This window comes from Phascolarctos cinereus, unplaced genomic scaffold, assembly GCF_003287225.1.
Source record: "Phascolarctos cinereus isolate Bilbo 61053 unplaced genomic scaffold, phaCin_HiC Scaffold_726;HRSCAF=1367, whole genome shotgun sequence".
NCBI lineage: Eukaryota > Metazoa > Chordata > Mammalia > Diprotodontia > Phascolarctidae > Phascolarctos > Phascolarctos cinereus.
The window spans coordinates 173,476,051-173,497,202 of NW_027556098.1; the positions used below are offsets into that span (position 1 = coordinate 173,476,051).

At 41.2% G+C, this 21,152-nt stretch overlaps 1 protein-coding gene across 1 annotated transcript; it reads left to right on the plus strand.

The window, feature by feature from the left end:
• Positions 1-316: 316 nt before the first annotated feature.
• Positions 317-10,525, plus strand: CD3E (CD3 epsilon subunit of T-cell receptor complex). The gene is made up of 7 exons (XM_020984777.2): positions 317-610; positions 2,677-2,706; positions 5,548-5,562; positions 6,942-7,160; positions 8,218-8,385; positions 9,108-9,154; positions 9,847-10,525. The coding sequence occupies exons 1-7, from the start codon at positions 562-564 to the stop codon at positions 9,901-9,903; spliced, it is 585 nt and encodes a 194-aa protein (XP_020840436.1). The 5' UTR covers positions 317-561; the 3' UTR covers positions 9,904-10,525.
• The last annotated feature ends 10,627 nt before the right edge of the window (positions 10,526-21,152 follow it).

Genomic DNA, 21,152 nt, shown 5'->3' on the forward strand with positions numbered 1-21,152 from the left:
TGGTTGGCAGAAAGAAGGCATAAAAGGGGAAATTGCATTTGTAAATACTTCATAAATTGCAAACACAATTTGTTCTCAATGAAGACATTTCTATTCTGACAAAAAAACCTCATCCTTTCCCCTCCCACTCCATATACCCCCTTAGTTGTGTAAATAGTGAGAATCCAGAGTGAACAAGACTGGCTACTGATTTTATATATAGCCCCAAACTTCTTTGCAGTCTTTCTTTCTTTCACTCAGTAAGGCCTGGCTTCTCACAATTGCCCCAGGTGGTTGCCTCCTGCCTTAAATATATCCAAATGAGAGAGTCATACAGCCTCAGCAGCCCATATACATTTCCTGTATGGGACTCAGAAACCCGCCCTCCCCTTCTAGCCTGGGATGCCTGTTTCTGGCCTCTTCAAACCCCACCCCCCTCCTGTCCTAAGCAGCATTCAACAACGATGTTCCTTGGAGTCCTCACCTTCTAGCAGGAGCTTCGAACCAACCCAAGATTACTCCTTCAGAAGAAATAAACCCACCAAACCCTGAATGCTGGATTAAGGATCCTGACAGAAAAAGATGCAGTTGGAAACTCTCTGGACTGTGCTGGGATTCTGTCTTCTCTCAGGTGAGTAAGGTAGTGTGAAGGAAGGCCAGGGGAGGCACACAGGCATGTCCAACAGTACCCCTGGGCACCAATTTCCCTGATCCACTCACAAGAAGTGAAGAATGACAGGTGTTTGAGAGAGACTGAGGCAGGGTGGAAAATTAAATCTTGAGGCTCCAGATGTCAAGAAACAGAAATAGCCATGTTCCAGGTGCCTCGGGAATAGGGTCTACCCAGAGAGAAAAAGAGGCAGGGATTCAGATGATCCTGTCTAGAAAGCAAAAGGGATTAGCTGCCCTTAAGAAAATACCCAAAAAAAAAAAAAGAAAAAAGAAAATACCCGTTTCACCCTCACAAAACTCTTTCAGCACCTCAGCGGCCTCATAAGTTAGCACAAAAGAGCTTCACTTAGCTATCACTAGACTTTATTCTCGAAGGTCCAACTAGATTGGCCCAATGTTACACTGGAAGAGCCAGATGTTGGGGTAAGACCCTGACCCCACAGTCTAGAATATTTTTAATGTTTATGAGATGAAGCCTGAGACAAAATGGCCGATCATCTTTCAGCTAGGAGACCTATCTCACAGAAAGGGCTCCTATCTCAGAGCCTCAGCAAATAGCCTTACTTTTCTGATCTAGCCTCAAACGTTTACCAGGAGCTAAGGTAAGATTCCTCTATGGAATCTGCAGGGTATTTTCCCAGAGGTGTATGCAGTAAATGATCTTTCTGCATACTTACAGGAGAGGAGAGAACCACAGTGACCAGAACCTCCCAGAACACAGTGCCAAGTAGTCTGGCATCATGGGGCTATGCCCAGCCTGCTTTTAGGTAGTTTCTGACCCTTTTTAAGTCTGGTGTCCAAGGAGAGAGACACACCCAAATGCAGAGAATCTTTAGGAAGCAAGTGCTAGAGTGACTAGTCATGCAAGTCATTTCTGAGCATGAGAACCTGGGAGGCCCAGTGGAAGCCAAAAAGTAATATTTCTTCACCACTCCTGACACACAGGACCAAATGACAATAAATTTATTCTAATTAATTTAACTTATAGTTCATGCTTCACCTGAATTCAATTCAACAACTATATATTAGGCACTAATAGTGCTAAATACTGTCAATACAACAGCAAAAATGACAGTCCCCACCCTCAGGGACCTTACATTCTATTGGGTAGAAACAACACGTAAACATAAAAATAAATTAAAAATAAGAACAATCTATTATCAAGAGGTGGGAACCATGAGCAATTGGTAGAATCAAAGAAAACTTCCATGGAATTACTTTGCATTCATTTTATATATACTTGTATGAATACATGCCTTCTCTCCTAATCAAATGTATGCTCTTTGAAGGTAGAAACTAATTCATCCTTTCTTTTCATCCTCTACCACAATTCCTGGTACATAACAGATACTTAAAATGCTTATTGATTGATTGGAGGGTGGGGGGTAGATAACTATCATTATCCCTGTTTGCAGATGAGACAGTTGAGGCCCAGAGATGTGAAATAAAATTCTCATCATCACACAGCTAGTAAGTAATTAAAATGCATTTCAGCCTTTGCCATAGACAGAAAACAAGTGGAAGAAATGGGCCATCAGTGAAGCAATAGCTTGCGTTAAAGCATGAATCACAATGTTTGTGCCCCAGCCACTGAATATTGCTTTCAAAAGAGGTTTGGCTTTCTCCCCAGGCAGAGAATAATTTTCAAAATGGAGGCTGTGGTTTTAGACTCTCTTTGCTGTTTCTCTAACTTCCAAAGAGCTAGACTTAGGCTTGCTTCCATTCCCTTGACCCCACTTCTTCACTTGTAGTTTGCCTCATGGTATGTTTTTAAGTTTAACACGAAACACTCCTGGCACAGTCCCATTCTTGGGATGACCAAAGCCTCCTAGGCCACAGAGGCCTTTGGGGTAATGTCTCGGTGTCTATCAGAGAAGAATATCTGTTTTCCAATACCGAGGAGGTAAAGGATTTGACTTCAGAAGTCCTTAATGGTTTTGACTGGAGGATAAACTCCTTGTTTGTACTGGAATGCCAACCACTTACAGAGTTTGCTCATTTTTTTCTCTCCATCTTCTTTTCTAGCCTGTGTCTGGGGTCAAGACTTGGATATCGGTAAGGCAGTCTTTCCTTCATCTGTTACAGTGGCACAACATTTTTCTCACCACTGGGCATCCCAAGGAGATAGATCACCAGTGATATTCCACTGCAGCCTTATTTCCCTTTCCCTACAAACTAAGAGACATTTCTGACCCAGAAAATGAAAACACAAGAGAATATAGGAGCCTTAACTATTCTGAAGGCAAGAATTGAGTCTCTTAAGTAGAATTGAGTGTTTCTGTATTTATTGTCAGTGTTTTGTTGTGGGACATTTGGATAGACTGCTATCATACGTATCTCTCTGGGTAAGCATATTTATGATCCTGTCCAGTTACTCCAATGTGTGATTGGAGTATGTTTGTGTCTTTGTGCATGCGTGTATGCCATAGCATCTGAAGTCTCCATTGGGTATTTGTAGATGTTTGTTTCCAGGCAAACCTCAGTTTTCCTTTGTGCATATTTATATACCATAATATGTATGCTTGTACTCAAATGTTTGCAGCCTGAGTACTTCATTGTGTGTGTTTGTGTTTGTGTGCTTGTGGTCACATCTTGACTACTCCATTATGGGAGTTTAGTTGCACATCTGCCAAATGCATACATGACATAGGATGAGTGAACTAACCTTCCTAGTCACCCCAGGACTCCTCCACCTTCATCTTCCCTTCAATCCAATTCAATCAAAATGGTTGAATACCTTGTGTGTATGGATAGAGCCACTGCAACCGCTGCTTTTGCTGTCTTACATTAATGTTGCACTTTCCAAACAGCTATGTTATTCTGATTGTGCTCGCAAGAGATCTTCTGTACATGGCCACTAAATAATTTTCCAATAATCCAAGGATGGACACGGCTTTTCATACAGAGCAGGGACAGAAGAGTAGGGATTGGAAGGAGAATGAGAGGGATCCCTGAAACACAGGAATAATAGGTTTGGGATATTGATAGGAAAGTTTACTAATGGTTTCCTTATTGTTTCTTTTTTGGCCAATGCCCTATCTTATAAGATTTTCACTTTGCCAATTTTTTAAAATTATGAAACAAAGTAGTCACATAAAATGAACCTTAGTGATGCTAATAAGCCATAGACATAATGACTATTAATACAAAAACTTTTTAATGGGATCCATAGAGAACGCACCTGTATTTCTTGTTAGTGTAAGAAATCTGTGCTTCCTCAAGGGTTTTATAGCATATTTCATCAAGCATACTGTGTGGAGATGTGTGTGTGTGTGTGTGTGTGTGTGTGTGTGTGTGTGTGTGTGTGTGTGTAGAGACAGACAGACAGACAGACAGACAGTGAGAGACAAAGACAGAGACAGAGAGTCTAAGTCCTTATGTTAATTAAACCACATGGTAGCAGAGCAGATACAGATGCATGGATTTGTTTATATGGATTTAGTTATTTTGTTTGGTTACATAGCTAGTAAGTTTCAGAAGCAGGATTTAAACCCACATCTTTACAATTCGAAGGTTGGCCCTCTATCCACTACATCGTGCTCTCTTTTTGAGATAAACTATTTATAAGTTATACTTACATGTTATAAGTAATAACTTATAACAGTAAGAAGCATCATTTTTCACTTTTTATTAAATCAGTTCCCAATTATCAGGTGAATTCTCCCCACTGAGAACAATTTGCTTGCCTTAGCTATAGACCCAAGTGACTGCAGTAGAGAGTCCCATGGCATCCAATGTCCTTCCTTGGGAGTAGGGCCAAGTTCCTAAATTAGATCAGGAGATTATTTCAGCTGCCCATACTAGTATTCCCTTTCATTAGGATAGATAAATAAGAGGTGACTGTATTCAGGGACAATACAAACCTAAACCACTTTTTAACACAACATTCATCAGCTGTTGTGTTAGTAGATCTGTCTTGTTACAACTGAGAACGTGTGAGTACAGAAATAAATACACCTAAGCTGGTTGTATGGTCCTCAAAAGTAAGGATTGTTTCATTCTATGTATGATATGCCCAGCTCCTAGCACAGTGGCTGGCACAGAATTAGATATCTAACAAGTGCTTATTGATTGATTGGATTGCATTGGTGAAGTCACCAGTGGATGATTACACAAAGAATGCTGTACAGAATAAGAGAATATGGACTTGATCTCCACTGTGAGGAACTGAATGAATTGAATAGTAGAACTTTCTGAGAACAAGGATCTTAGCTTTGGAGCCAGAAGAGACCTTGAAGATCATCTAATCCAGGAGTTGTTAGCCCAGGGTCTACAGATAGATTTTAAGGCACGTAGGGGGTGGGGGAAGCAGTGTCTGTGAACTTGGATTGGAAAAAAATCTATCTCTATTTCAATATAATTAGTTTCTTTTTCAATTCTATGTGTTTTATTTTATGCATTTAAAAATATTATTTTAAGGAGAGATCCATAGGCTTTGCCAGATTGCCAAAGGGGTCCATGACACATAAAGATTAAGTACCCCTGATCTAATTTAAACCCCTCCCTCCCGCAATTTTAAAGATAAGAAAAATGAAGCCCAGGATGTGATTTGTGCAAAATCAAGAGCTCTTCTCAATCCCTTAAGAGAATATCAATGAGTTAAATCCAAGAAGAGGTGTTTAGGAAAGACTGTGGAATCTTTTATCTTTGAGAACAGATTTTTCCTATGTCGAGATTATATACCTAAAAGCAGAGGGGTGGGCTAGAAGATTCAGGTATTTGTGTACTGTTAGCTCCTTCTGAACACACACTTGTAGAAGAATGCTTTGAGTGTTTCTACATGACCAAGAGTGTGCATGTATGCATACATTGTAAAATTTAAACTTGGATCCCTGAAAAAGGTCCTACATGCTATACAGTTCTCTGACCTTTTCTTCCTTTTTTTTTTCTTTTCAGATGACAAGAACTACGGTGAGTTGATTATGACCCTTGGAAACTTGTTTTTCTCCATCTTTTCAGAGACAGGTTAAAATGTCTTTGTGGCTGTGAGATGGAAATGTCCTGGGAGGCTTTAACAGTAAAAATATGCAGTGGCATTCAATTATTATTACTACAAATAATAACAACTGACATTTAGATAGTGCTTTTATAATTATATAGCACTTCTCATACATTATTTTATGTGATCCTCACCACAACCCTGTGAGGTTATCTTGGGCATTATTATCCCCCCTTAACAGAAGAAGAAATGAAGTTCCAAAGAGAGACAAAGAAGTTGCCCACATCTGCTCAAGACAAGTTTGCCAAGCTCCGAGCTTGAGTATGTAGCAGCCTCAGAATTTGAACTCAGGTCTTCATCCAGCACTTTTCACTGTACCTCAACTGCCTCCTCAGTTCTATTCAGTGAAATAAACATAGGATTCCTCTGAGGAAGATTCCTGGAGTTATTAAATGATTTGCAAACTTTAAAGGGCAACATAAATGGACTTAGAATTGTCAGCATTATTAGCACTGTTTGTCTGGAGTATGACTTAGGGAAAAAGGAGGGAATAAACAAATTAAGGCAGAGAAACATGATGAACCTGTCAGCCAGCCTTACATGCCTAATCCCCATTTCTCAGAACTGTAAATAGCACAGGGTGAATAGGGCTTGGCTCCAGAGTGGCTTCCTGGAGTCTAAGTGTATACAGGGTAGTGTGTTTCCTATCCTAGAGGATGACCTCCAGTCTCCATCCCTGCGCCTCACCTCACAGTGCTCTGCTGGACCACTCTGCACAACCACCTCAGTTCATTACCCACAAAGTTCTGTGGCCATTGCACCTGTCTCTCAGGGCCCACCTTCCATGGTGGGTAGGAAAGCTCGGGGGGGGGGGGGCGGGGAGAATCCACCACTCTCTCTCCCAGCAGAACTGCACCAACTGTCAGACTGCCCTCTGTGCTAATGCCATTCCCTACCGCCACCCCCACTGAATTTGCCCCAGGTGCCAGGATTTTTAGTTGTGGCTATGCCATATCTGTTGGGCTATAAATTGGGGGAGTCTGGGCAGGGAGACTTTTCTTTGCCACAGCCTACTTTAATTATCCCCTCATTCGCCAGTGACATATCATATATCCTTAAACCTTGGGATATATTTAAAAGGGGTCCTTGGCACCTCTCCCCCTCCTGCCTCTTATCTAATACTGAATATTCGTTAGTGTTCCCCAGTTTTGCCCTGGGAAGGGAAATCTAAATAAGGAATAACTGATGAGCCGCAGCCCTGATTTACTTTTGTGTTAGCAGTGTGCCTTAGATTTGACCTTTGTCTCTACTTCCAACCTTTCTTTTCTCTCACCTCTTTTCTGTTATCCAGAATTTGGAGTCTACATCTCAGGAACCGAAGTGACACTGACCTGCCCTGAGACAACTGATGAGGCAATAACATGGAAGAAAAATAATGAACCAATAAAAGGCGTGGACACCAATACACTCACCCTAAAAGAATCAGAGACCGAATATAGCGGCCACTTCCACTGTAAAAGGAAATCATCAGAAGATCGAGAAGGCTATTTTCTCTACCTGAAAACAAGAGGTAACAAGGATCAGAAAACCAGGCTCTGGGACAGAACCCCTCAAAGCCTTGGCTGAAGCCCCCAGCCACTCTCTCCACAACTGCACTAAGTCCTCAAGTTGGAGAGTGAGCTGGATCCAGCTTAAATAGACTCTCCAGAGCTAATTGTTAAATTATCATTGTGAGTTTTTACATCTCATAAAATGGCAAACATTACAAATCAAGGCTTAATTTATTGCTGTATTGATTATCTAGATTTAAGAAAGTGATGGAGGAAATATTAATAATTCAGATTAAGCTTAAAAGTATGTTGGATATATTTCCCCGCCCCCACCCCCCACCATGAAAGCAAGTTGTTAAACATTTACCAGCTTACCTCTGACCCTCTTGTTTCTACAAAATGTCAGTACTTTAGTAACTTAACCTAGATTACTTCCAATGTCCCTCATAGCACTAAACCTCTGATCCTACCATATCACCTCTAAACTAGCAAGGAGGAACTATGGAGTAGTGAATAGAGAATGATCTGATGTGACCCTGGGCAAGTCACTTAACCCCAATTGCTTTACCAAAAACCAACCAAACAAACAAACAAACAAACAAAAAATGATCTGAGAACAGGAGGCCTGGCCTGTGCTGACTAGGTTTAAGTGCCATTTCACGCGACCTTGGAGCAAGTCAGTTATACTTTCTGGGGATGAGAAATGAAGAGGTTGGACCTGATTAAACATTCCAGATTTTACCCTCTATGATTCTGCGTTCTATTTGTGTATGCCTGTCTGTAGCAAGCTCTTCTGTGTCACTTGCTTTCTCATACCCAATCCCAGGGTATTTATCAATAAATATCACACTCTGAGAATGAGGATGTGTACGATTCAACAAGAGGACATTCAGATGAGGCCCCAAACCTACCCTGTTAGAGGATAAGGGTTCTGGTCACAGCAAAGTATGGAGAAAATCATCCTTTCTTTTTTCCTTTGCCTTTTCCATTCTTTCCTTTCCTTTCCTCTCCTCCTTTCTTTCCATCCCCCCAAATCCATTTCCCCCTGACATGTAAACTTCCTCTTTGCCCCTCTAGTGTGTGATGGTTGCATGGAGGTGGAGGTGCTGACCGTGGCTGGGATTGTCATTGCTGATGTCTTCGTCACTCTGGGAGTACTGCTCCTGGTGTATTACTGGAGCAAGGGGCGAAAGGCCAAGGCCAAGCCCGTTGGTCGAGGGGGAGGTGCTGGTGGCAGGACCAGAGGTAAGAACCTAGAGTAACCATGGAGTGGGGAAAAAGGAGCATTTGCTTCCTGGCTAGCCTGGAGGAATCCACAAGAGCAAAGATGGAATGATGTCTACAATTCAGAACACAGATCCCCTTGACAGCAAGGACTAGGCAAAGTATCCTAGTGACTCAAGTCACTGATGTTTCTTTCCACTCTGGAAAAGCGTGCGCCATCCCACAGTTATTCCCTTCTCCTAATATCCAGCTGTTCTCTAAGGCAGTTTGATTTCCCTCCAAGCTAGAGCAAGAAGCCTTTGAATAAAGGACTACTAGACGTAAGATCAAGAGAATCCCATCTCTGACATTGTGACACTGAGCAACAGGTTCGACTCAGAACCAGAGTTCCCTCATCCATGAAATGGGGGCAATAGTAATAATTATACTATTTTACAGGGCTATTGCGATGAAACTTTTTAAACTTAAAGCACTACATAAATATGGATGTTATTATTACTGCCTTTCCCCTTTTCTTTCCCAGTGAAAAGAAGACTAGAAGAAAATCCAAAAGGGTGGGAGGAAAATTAAGGGGACCTGAAAAGGGTGAAAAAAGAAAGGGAAAGAAAAAAGACAGCAGGGGGGGGGGATGAATGGTGCAGTCACCTGTCACTGCCCTGGAAACAATCAAGACACTCATATGGGTGATAAAGGCAGGAGTTTTTTCTTGGAAATAAATCTCTTTCCCTTCCTCTGTATTGTAGGAGCGAACAGGGAGAGACCTCCACCTGTTCCCAATCCTGATTATGAGGTAATGGAAGAAAGAAGGTTCAGTCCTTGGGTCTAGGCAGGGGAGACAGGGAATTAAGTGAAGTTGCTCATCTAAGCCTGGGGGCTCTGAGTCCCTGGTACCTGAGGACTGAGAGTTCAGCATAACTTCCCTTGTGACTGGGGAAAGCTTTAAAGCTACCATCCTAGCAAAGAAATGGAATTATTCTGAGAATATCTCCCTTATTCATTCACATCAGCTATATTATCCCCTTTTCTCAGAATCTAGAATACTTGGGAATTTCTGACCTCTTCATTTACTGGCAAAGAATATGTAGAGAAAGAAACAAGTTAAAGAAAAGAGGTTAATCATTAAGCAAACATACTGCTATGATGGGCTTTTTCACAACACTAAAGTGGTAGCTCTATAAATTACAAAGAGGGGGCAGTTAGGTGGTGCAGTGGATATAGCACTGGCCCTGGAGTCAGGAGGACCTGAATTTAAATCCTGCCTCAGACACTTAACTAATTGTGTGACCCTGGGCAAGTCACTTAACCCCATTGCCTAGCCAAAAAATAAATAAATAAATGACAAAGAGGCTTGATGGACTCTTGAAGTTAGGAAGACCTGGGTCCAAGTCAAATAAGAGATGTTAGGTCTCCTTTTTTTTAGAATATGTCTCCCCTGACCTTTCTTTATTCTCCACTAATATTCCCAGTCTCTATTCCACCCAGCCCATCCGCAAAGGTCAACGGGACCTGTATGCTGGCCTGAATCAGAGAGCCATCTAAGAACTCCTGAAGACCCTTTGCTTTCACTGCAGCCCCTACTCTGGAATTTCTAGAGCACTATGTGCTCTACCCCCCACTCCAGTCTGGGGCACCCCAGAACTACAGGATCCAAAAAGGAAAATGATTTTCTCTTCCAAATGTTGATTCCACTTCTAGAAAAATTGACTCCTCTGCCCCCTCAGCAATGTTCTTCTTGCCCTCCATTCTAATTCCCTGACCATAAAGCATCACTCTTCCCCTAGTGTTGAAATTGTATTTGCAAGGTACTTGTGTACCTTGGTGCTATCATGGACATCAACCTCAGAGGGTCAACCAAAAGCTCTGGAAACTCTGAATCCTTGCTTGTCCCTTTTGTGGTCCTATGTCTGCTCTATCTTATTTCCTTTGTCTTGCCTTCCTTTTTCTATTGTCACATTGTCCCAGGACCCCTAGTTCCATCCCTTTCTCCATACCTAGCTTGTCACTTTTCTGGTATTCTCTGGAGTTTGGCATGTGCAATGTCCCCCCTACAGGGTCTGGTGCCAGAGTCTTTCCCTCTAGCTTGATCTTGCCTGCCTTCTCTGTGAAATGTCTAGTCATCATGTAGACTGTGATAACCCAATAAAGTACATTAGAGTTGAAAGAGTTGTTCTTCTTGGAGGAAGCCCTGCTCAAAGATTTCTTCAGCCTTTTGAACATCCTGGCTTCCTTGAGTCTCCAGATCATCATCATCACTGATTATAGATTCAGAGAGCCTGGGTTCAAATCCTATCTGATATTGCCTGTGGAAACTTGGGTAACTCACAATCTCTTTGGGGCTTAATTTTCTCATCTTTAAAATGAAGTCTTTAGACTATTTGGCCTCTAAAGTCAATTAAACTCTAGATATGTGATCATGTTTCCATAGCTCTTTAGATTTTAATATCTTTCCTTACTAAAATTTTGCCAGGTACAATCCATTTTATAGAAAAGGACACTGAAGTCCTGAAAAGCTATACCTGGATTTCTGCAAGGCATTTGACAAAGCCTCTCATGGTATCCTCGTGGAAAAGATATTCATTGAATGATAGTCAGGTGAATTTAGCTGGATTTGGAATTGACTAAAAGACTAGGGAATGAAATAATAATCAACCTGATGTGAGATCTTCAGCATCACGCATCAAGAATTTGTCTTTGTCATGTCTCCATTTAGGTGGAGACATAGATGTCATGTTTGTCAAATTATAAACTGTATCAAAGCTTTGAGTAATAGCTACTGTATTGGATGACAGACTTTAGACATAAAAAGATCACAACAGGATAGAGTATAATAAAGTTTAATTTAAGAGGTATAAATGTAAAATACTACACTTGGGTTCAAGAAGTCAATTGTACAAGTCCAGGATGGAGGAAGGTATAGTTAGGTCCCTCATATCCACTTTCATGTAGTTCACAGTTAAGAAACTTGGGAGTTCTAGTGTACTGGAAGCTCAGTATGAGTCAACAGTGTGACATGGCCTTTAAAAAAGTTGATGCAGTTTCAGGCTAAGCTAATAGAAGCATAGTATCTAGAAGCAGAGGTAATCCCCCTGCTGTACTCAGCCATGATCAGACCATATGAGTCACGAAAGTGGAGTTAGAAGGGATCTTAGAGATGATTTAATACAACTGTCTCATCGAGGGGTGGAGCCAAGATGGCGGAGTGAAAGCAGTGACTTGCTTGAGCTCTCCCCCAAACCCCTCCAAATACCCGTAAAAAAAATGGCTCTAAACAGATTCTAAAGCAGCAGAACCCACAAAAAGAGTAAAACAAATTTCCAGCCCAAGACAGCCTGGATGGTTGATTGGAAAGGCATATCGTAGCGGGCAGGTAGAGGAGCTCAGTTCATCCTGGGCGTGCAGGCCGCAGCGAACCTGGAGCAGGCCTTAGAGGACTGAATTGTGGGCAGCTGCGGCAGTTTCCAGACTCCTCAATGCACGAACGCCAAAGACGACTTAGAAGGTCAGTGGGAAAAGTCTGGTTTTTTCGGTGAGAGAAGAGCTAGGTCAGAGCCAGTTCCAGAGTGCAGAGTGCTGAGCAAGGGCTCCAGGGCGGTGGCTGCATCCTGAGCTTCCGGCCCACTGACTGAGGGGGAATCAAATGGCTGATCAGAGGGGGACTGCAGGGATCTCTTTGCCAGTGCTGAGGCAGGGATCTCTTGCTTTGCCTGTGCTTGGATCTGGGTCACGGTTCTGGGTGGTGGTCCTGGGGTGAGGAGGAGCACACGGTGGAGCTTGTAGTGGTGGTGGAGAGAAAACCCTCCTCACAGTTCCAAGAGAGAAAAGACTGCTTGTGGCCTGTCACTCAAAAACCAGAGCACAGGCCAGGAAAAGAGTAAACGCCTCGACCCTTATCATACCATCTTGGAACAACTGAAAATTTACAGGTCGCTAGAAGTCTGTCTGAAAACAGGTATACAAACCCCCAAAGGTTGGGACAGTACATTCTCTCCACTGGAAGCAGACTTTTACCTTAACAAAGAGTTTAAAACTCAAGTAGTTGGCTGGGATCATGAGCAAACCTCGCAAAAAGAGTCAGACTATATTATCTTACTTTGGTGACAAAGAAGATCAAAACATACAACCAGAAGAAGACAACAAAGTCAAAGCTCCACATCCAAAGCCTCCAAGAAAAATATGAATCCGTCCCAGGCCTTGGAAGAGCTCAAAAGGGATTTTGAGAAGCAAGGAGAAGTAGAAGAAAAACTGGAAAGAGAAATGAAACTGATGCAAGAAAATCATGAAAAACAAGTCAACAGCTTGCTAAAGGAGACCCAAAAAAAAAAACACCTTAAAAAATAGCCTAACCCAAATGGCAAAAGAGGTCCAAAAAGCCAATAAGGAGAAGAATGCCCTAAAAAGCAAAGTTGGCCGAATGGAAAAGGAAGTCCAAAAGCTTACTGAAGAAAATACTTCCTTAAAAATTAGAATAGAACAACTGTAAGATAGTAACTTTATGAGAACAAGTAGAACAAATCCAAAAGAATGAAAAATTAGAAAACAACGTGAAATATCTCATTGGAAAAACAACTGACCTGGAAAATAGATCCAGGAGAGAGAATTTAAAAATTATTGGACTATCTGAAAGCCATGATCAAAAAAAGAGCCTAGACATCATCTTCCAAGAAATTATCAAGGAAAACTGCCCTGATATTTTAGAACCAGAGGGCAAAATAGAAATTGAAAGAATCCACCAATCTCCCCTGAAAGAGATCCCCAAAGGAAAACTCCTAGGAATATTGTAGCCAAATTCCAGAGTTCCCAGGTCAAGGAGAAAATATTACAAGCAGCCAGAAAGAAACAATTCAAGTATGTGGAAACACAATCAGGATAACACAAGATTTAGCAGCTTCTACATTAAAACCGCAGGGCATGGAATAATATTCTGGAGGGCAAAGGAGATAGGATTACAACCAAGAATCACCTACCCAGCAAAACTGAGTATAATCCTTCAGGGGAAAAAATGGTCATTCAGTGAAATAGAGGACTTTCAAGCATTCTTGATGAAAAGACCAGAGCTGAATAGAAAATTTGACTTTCAAATACAAGACTCAAGTGGAACATGAAGAGGTAAACAGGAAAGAGAAATCATAAGAGACTTATTAAGGCTGAACTGTTTACATTCCTGCATGGAAAGATGATATTTATAACTCATGAGACCTTTGTCAGTATTAGGGTAGTGGAGGGGAAAAATTATATGTATGATATAGATAGATAGATAGATAGATAGATAGATAGATAGATAGATAGATAGATAGATAGATAGATGAGGGCACAGGGTGAGTTGAAGATGAAGGGGTGATATCTGGAGAATAAAATTAAGGGGTGAGAGAGGATTATACTAGGAGAAGGAGAAAGGGAGAGGTAGAATGGGGCATTATCTTGCACAAAACAGACAAGAAAAGGTTCTTACAGTGGAAGGGAAACAGGGGAAGGTGAGAGGAAATGAGGGAATCTTATTCTCATAGGATTTGGCTTAAGGAGGGAATAACATACCACTCAATTGGGTATGGAAATCTGTCTTACCCTACAGGAAAATAGGGAGGAAGGGGACAAGAGAGCAGGGGGATGATAGAGAGAAGGGCAGATTGGGAAAGGGGTAATCAGAAGGAAGTACTTCTGAGGAGGGACAGGGTCAAAAGAAAGAATAGAATAAATAGGGGGGGCAGGATAGGATTAAGGGAAATAGAGTTAGTTTTTCACAACATGTCTACTATGGAAGTGTTTTGCATAACTGCACATGTATGGCCTGTATTGACTTGCTTGCCTTTTCAATGAGGGTGGGTGGGGTGGGAGGGAGGGAGAAAATTTGGAACCCAAAGTTTTAAAAACACATGTTTAAAAAAAATGTTTCCACATGCAACTGGGAAATAAGAAATACAGGAAATGAGGTACAGAAATCTGTCCTGCCCTACAGGAAAATAGAAGGGGAAGGGGATAAGAGAAGAGGGGGGAAGAGATAGAAGGGAGGGCAGACTAGGGAAGGGGTATTCAGAATGCATGCCATCTTGGGGTGGGGGAGGGGCAAGATGGGGTGAAAATTTGGAATTCAAAATCTTGTGGAAGTAAATGTTGAAAACTAAAAACAAATAAATTTATATTAAAAAAAGAAAAAGTAAAAAATTAGCAAGATAACTGTAAAAAAAAATACAACTGTCTCATCTTATGGATATGAAAACTGAGACTCAGAGAGGTTAAAGTCACTGGCCTATGGTGTCACAAATAGTATAGCTGGGATTCAAATCATGGTTTTCTAACTCCAGTGCTTTTAATGTATTTAGTTCTGGGTGTCACATTTTGGAAAGAACATTGAAAAACTTGAGATCATCCAAAGATGGACCACAGGGTGATCACATGGGGCTAAAAACCAAGCCGTTTAAGGACTAGTTGAAGGAAATGACTTGGATGGGAATCAGAGGAACATAAGTTAAAAAGCTCAAAGAAAGTAACTTTTCTGTTTTATAGATGAGGGCATGGGGCCCTAGAGAAGTTGTACTTTACCCAAAGTTGCACAGTGGCAGAGCTGGGATTTGAACACAAATCCCCTAACTTTAAATCCACTTATATAATGCTGATGTGATCAATATCTTCAGCTATCTGAAGGGCTTTCAGGAGAAAGAGACCTATACAGCATGATCTTCCTGGCCCCAGAGGAATAAGCTAAAAGCAATGGATGGGACATGCAGAGGGGAAGATTTCAACTCCATTTAACAATTAGAACTATCCCAAAGTAAAATGGGCTATCTCATAAGTTAATGGGCCAGGGGCAGCTAGGTGGTACAGTGGATAGAGCACTGGCCCTGGAGTCAGGAAGACTTGAGTTCAAATGTAGCCTCAGATTAAACACTTCACACTTACCAGCTGTGTGACAGTAGGCAAGTTATTTAACCCCAATTGCCTTACCAAAAAAAAAAAAGTTAATGAGCCCTCTCTTCCTAGAAGACTTTAATAGGTGGCAAGAGAACCACTTTTTGGAGATAAGTGTCTGTTCAATTGCAGGTTTAGACTAGAAGAACCCTGGGGCCCCTTCCAGTTCTGAGGGTTTGTGAGTCTATTATGACTTGTTCAAAGTCTAAAGCTAGAAAGTGGTGGAGCTTGTGCTGAAATCCAGCTCTTTCCCCACTGTCCCATGCGGTCTCTTGTCACAAAACTCCCAGCCATGATTAGATAAAGCTACTGTTTATTATCACATCTGAAGGGCAACTGGTTGACTTTTTCAGGCTCAGTTTTTAAAAGGGGCAGGGTTTTAGGGACCAAAAGTTTCCTATAGGTGAAAGTAATACCTGCTTATCAATGGTGGGAAAAAAAAGCTGAGGGATTCAGATCACAGAGTCACCAAGGGGACAGAAAGCACAGGAAAAGGATAAGACAGAGCCAAGAGCATGGGAGGCGAGGTGGAGGGATGAAAGGAAAAAGGGAGAGGGACTCCGGGGTTCTCACAACACAAGGACAGGCAACAAACACTTATTACAACACTCTTCACAAAGATCTCACCAATGACAACTAATCAGAAGCTCTAGAGAGGGCCTGAGCAGGAATGGGGCTCCTCTCTTCCGCAGAGGAAGCAGCAGCCTCAGAGCTAGAGCAAGGTCGAGGTTAGATGGGGCAGGATGTGGGCTGCTGATCTTTGGGAGAAAACGAGTGTGAGAAAAGCAGAGCAACAGCAACGGCCTGCCCTTAAAAGCAAAGAGTGCATTGGGGGAAGTGGCTGTCTTCTCTCACTCTCCCCAGAATATTATCATGCTTAGCAGAGGGTAGGAGGACTGAAGTCTCCCCGTCATATTCACCAGGCTGCCCAAGACTCTGTTTCCATCATTCTCTCCCTGTCCTGTCAAATTCTCATGACTGACAGAGTCCTATCGTACCCACAACAGAGTGGTTTATGACCGTGGCTGCAGTTAAAAAGACCAGTGCCTGATCAGTAGATGAGTGGCCCTCGATGCCATACACACTTTTTCCATTGTGGCTATCAAATAATATTTTCCCCTAACCAATCATAACTGCATCTTTCAGAGGTTCAAGGGAAGTCTCTCCACACCCTGCGTCTAACTGCTACCCACTACTCCGGGTAGTCATATGATATTATTTGCAGCTGTGTTTTAGGGCCCCTTAAAGATTTTCTTCTCATTTTAGCCTTTCTCTTTCCAAACTGTGATTGCTTGGCTTAGCAGCATGAGAAGCTCAGTGGTAGGTGTTGTAGGGGCATAAAAAAAAAAGGGAAAACACAAAATTCCTGCCCATGATAAAGCTATAATGCAGCTGGAGAGACAGGACATATGAATCTGAAAAAATAAGCAAATAAATAAATAAAAGAAAGATAACAATTCAAAAGATGCCACGTCCATAGCAATAACAATAATTACACACCACTGCTTCCTAGTAGGTAGCTGGAATCAGATGAGGAGCGTAGATGATGAGTGTTAAAAGATTTCAGACCACTGAATGAATGAAAAAGCATGTGTATGTGTGTGCCAAGCCCTGTGCTAAGCACTGGGGAAGCAGATACAAAAAGATAACAGTTCCTGCCCTCAAGGAGCTCACAAGCTAATTAAGACAACAGCTGTTGGCTAGTTCAGCTGCAGAATGGATCAAAAGGGCCAGGATTCTTCAGAACATATTGCTATGCCTACTTCACAGGAATAACTCGCTAGCTCATCAATCAACAAGCATTTATTAAGCGTTTACTCTGTGCCAAGCATTAACTGGGCCAGGAAACAATCTCTTCTCTTGAGAAGTACGTATGCTAAAGGGAGACAAGTACATAGGGATGGGAGCCAGACCTACAATTTTCTTAGTATAGTGATGAGGAATCTGCTTCTACCCACGCTGATTGGCAACTGCGCAACTGATAGTCTTGGCGATTTGCCTAGAGCACTAAGGCATTAAGTTCAAACGTGGCCTCAGACATTTACTAACTGTGTGACCCTGGGCAAGTCACTAAACCCTGTTTGCCTCAGTTTCTTCAACTGTAAATGGTAGACTACTCCAGTATCTCTGCCAAGAAAATACAAAATGGGGCCAGGGAGAGTTGGATATGACTGAAATAACTGAACCAGCTTTGTATAAGTAATTGTATCTCATCTGAGATAAAGAATATCCTGTATCTAGTCAGTCAACTAGTATTTATTAAGCACCTAATATGTGCCAGGCACTGTGCTAAGCACTAGAGAAACCAAAAAAGGCCAAAAACAAACAAACAAAAAAAATCCACCAATTCTTGCTCTCAAGGAGCTCACAGTCTAATGGCAGAGACTACACACAAACAACAATGTGCAAATAAACAAGGATACAGGATAAATTGGAAGTGATCTCAGAGAGAAGGGGCTAAGATGAAGGAGGACTGGGAGAGGCTCTTTGTAGAAGGTGGAACTTTGGCTAAGACTTGAAGGAAGCCAGGGAAACTGAGGCAGAAATGAGAAGAGCATTCTAGGCATGGGGGACAGCCAGTGAAAACACTCCAGCGTCAGGTGATGGAGGGTCATGTCTGAGGAGCAGTCAGGCAATCAAATCAAACCAAAGGGTTCTCACCTGCCTAAGGTGTCCAGATAAGAAAATAATCTCAACACCTTTTTCTCTGTAAGAGAGTGGTTACTTAAACTACTCCTGGAAGGACCTCAGCCAGGTCCATTCCTACTGTCACCGGACTATAGAATCAGAGGAAGGAATCTTAGAATCTTAGAAATCATCTAGTCCAATGCTCTAAGTTTATAGATGAGGAAAACTGAAAGCCAGAGAGGAGAAGTGATTTGCACAAGGTCACATAGATAATAAGTGGCAGAACCAGAATTTGAACTCAAACCCTTTAACTCCAAGTCTAGTGTTCTTTCCATTAAACCATACTGCTTTCCTTACTACTACTGCTACTACTACTCTACTACTACTACTACTACTACTACTACTACTACTACTACAACAATACTAGAGGCAAATAAATAATGGTTCTATCTTCCTCTCTTTCCTCAAGTGTCTCATGCTTCACTTTACACCCTGGCCATCTTCTGCCTACCCATTCTCCCATGGTTCTCTCCAGCCAGAGACCATTCTCTGTGGGACTTTTAACCCTTTCACCTCTGAAACTCCACCTACTGGAATTATTATCCTCTTACTAGGACTATTATCCTCACTTCCTTCCTCCCACCTCACCTTTCAGCTTTGGAAATATAATCAAATTGGTATTGCCATTGCTATTGGAAAATATATGCCAATATACTCCCTTATTCCTCCATTCACCATCTGTGTGACTTTCCAAACCAAAACTCCCTCCCTGCTACCACTTTTCTCTAAGTCATTTCTCCTCTTTTATCCAGAAATGGTCCAGAGGAGAGCAGTTCTGATTATTCTTTTTGTTTTTTAACTTTCTTCAACAATCATCAATAAACTCAAATATTTCAGTATGTAAACAAAAGCAAAGAATAGAACTATATATGAAACCATGAACTTCTGTTGTGTGTAGTTTGTTTATTTTAAAAGTATTAAATTTAACAAGGTATTAACAAGATTGCCATGTATGTCCTCTTGTGAACTTATTTTTGTTTTCCTCTGAATATTTTAATGTTTTATTGATACTCTTTTATTTCTTTTTTATGTATCTATCACTACCCACCTATTTACCACTCCCTTCCCTTCCACCAAAATACAAGCCACCCCATAACAAATAAGTATAATCAATATTTATACCATGTATCACACTGACTGTGACACGTGTCTCAAGAAAGAGATATTTTCACAACTATAGACAGGAACAGAATTCTTTACCAAACAGGGGATAGAAGTAATCAAAAGTGATAAAATGGATAATTTTAACTACATAAAATTGAAAAGCTTTTACATAAACAGAATGGATAGTTAGAATTAGAAGTGAAACAGTTACCTGGGGGGAGGGGGGAAATCTTTACAGCAAATTTCTCTTATAAAGATTTAATATTCAAGATATATTGATATAAATATATGAGAAGAAAAGCCATTCCCCAATGGACAAATAAATGGTCAAAGGACATGAAAGGCAGGTATCAGAAGGAGTTGTTTAAAGTCATAGGAAAAAATTTCTATGCCACTATTAATAAGAAAAATGTAAATTAAAGCAATTCTGAGGTTCTACCCCATAAACATCACATTAACAAAGCTAACAAAAGAAACTGGCAGTTGTTGAAGAAGCAGGTGGAGGACAGGCACATTTGTGTCCTGCTGGTGGAGCTGTGAATTGGTCCAACCATTCCAGAAAGCCATTTGGAACTATACTCAAAAAAGCAGCTAAATTGTGCATACTGTTTAACTCAGCTATCCCCATACTAGTCATGTATTCCAAAGAGGTTCAAAAGAGAAGGAGAGAACTGATATGTGCAAAAACATTTGTAAACAGCACCTTTGATTGAAGCAAAGAACCAGAAACAAAGTAGGTATTGGCTGACCAAATTGTTTCATATGAATGTAATGATATTATATAGCCAGATTCTTGCTAAGGTGGCTGCCTGAACGGGAGGCAGGCTACCAAATTCCCACATACTTACTTCAGAAAAACTCAAGCTCCCAGCAGACTAGATAACGATCAAGAAATCTAACAAGAAATTATGAGGGGCAGCTAAGTGGCACAGTGGATAGAGAATTAGCCCTGGAGTCAGGAGGACTTGAGTTCAAATATGACCTCAGACACTTCACACTAGCTGTGTGACCCTGGGCAAGTCACTTAACCCCACTGCCTAGCCAAAAAAAAGAAAAAAGGGGAAAAAAAGAAACTATGGTGATACCTTCCTCTCCTGAACTGCAAAAAAAAAAAAAAAATCAGCCAGTCCCCCACACCAAAGCAAAAGCCAGCACAGAGTAGCCTCTCAGCTCAACCAGGAGCACATATAGCCTACAATACACTGTGTCTGAATGTCGTAAGAACCAACAGCTACCCTGAAAAAACCCATGGGTGGGAACCTTCCAACAGACAGCAACAGCTGGCAGCCATCAGTCTGGTATCAGAGTAGCATAGTACAACAGCACTCAAACTGGGACACCCCAGGGGCAGAGACTGTGAGATCCCTATAACACTGAAACACCAGTGAGAACTCTGAGGATCTAGTACCTGAATCCCAAAGATCCAGGGGAACTGAACCTCAGGGCAAGAATACAGAGGACCCTGGGTATGATCAAGTAGAGATGACCACACCCTCCATGAGCACATCACAGGCCAGAGACAGGATCTGGCAAAAATCCCATTTCATGAATGAAAGCTGGAAAGATGAATAAATCAAAGAAAACATCATCATTGAATATTATAAATTGCAAATCAGATTCTATAACAATTGCAATCAGAGATTCAAAGGAAAAAATAGATTTTCCACCAGCATATGAATATCTAGAAGAAATGAAGCAACAGATAAAAAAATACTAAAATGAAGTAAAAACTCCTGAGGAAAGAATTGAGAGAAGAGTAAGTAGCTTAGAAGAAAAAGTGGTAAACTTTATCCAAGAAATGGAATTTTTAAAAACTAGAATAGACCAAATGGTAAATAAATGACTCCATGAGACAGCAAGATATAAAACAAAATCAAGACAGAAAAAAAAGCCAGAAGAAAATGTAAGATATCTGACATCAAAAACTGCTGAACTAGAAAATAAGTGAAAGATTAAAATTTCATTAGACTTCTTGAAAACCATGATTTGTTTTTTAAAGCCTAGACAATATATTTCAAGAAATCATCAGTGAAAACTGCTTAGATCTATTAGAAGCAGAGGGCATAGTAACGACAGTAAGATTCCACCGATAA

Bases quoted from the DNA above. Each gene is read 5' to 3' on its own strand.
- CD3E (XM_020984777.2), top strand. From the start codon at position 562: ATGCAGTTGGAAACTCTCTGGACTGTGCTGGGATTCTGTCTTCTCTCA. The intron at 8,386-9,107 runs GTAAGAACCTAG...TCTGTATTGTAG, and splicing joins TGCTGGTGGCAGGACCAGAG to GAGCGAACAGGGAGAGACCT. The intron at 9,155-9,846 runs GTAATGGAAGAA...TATTCCACCCAG, and splicing joins TTCCCAATCCTGATTATGAG to CCCATCCGCAAAGGTCAACG.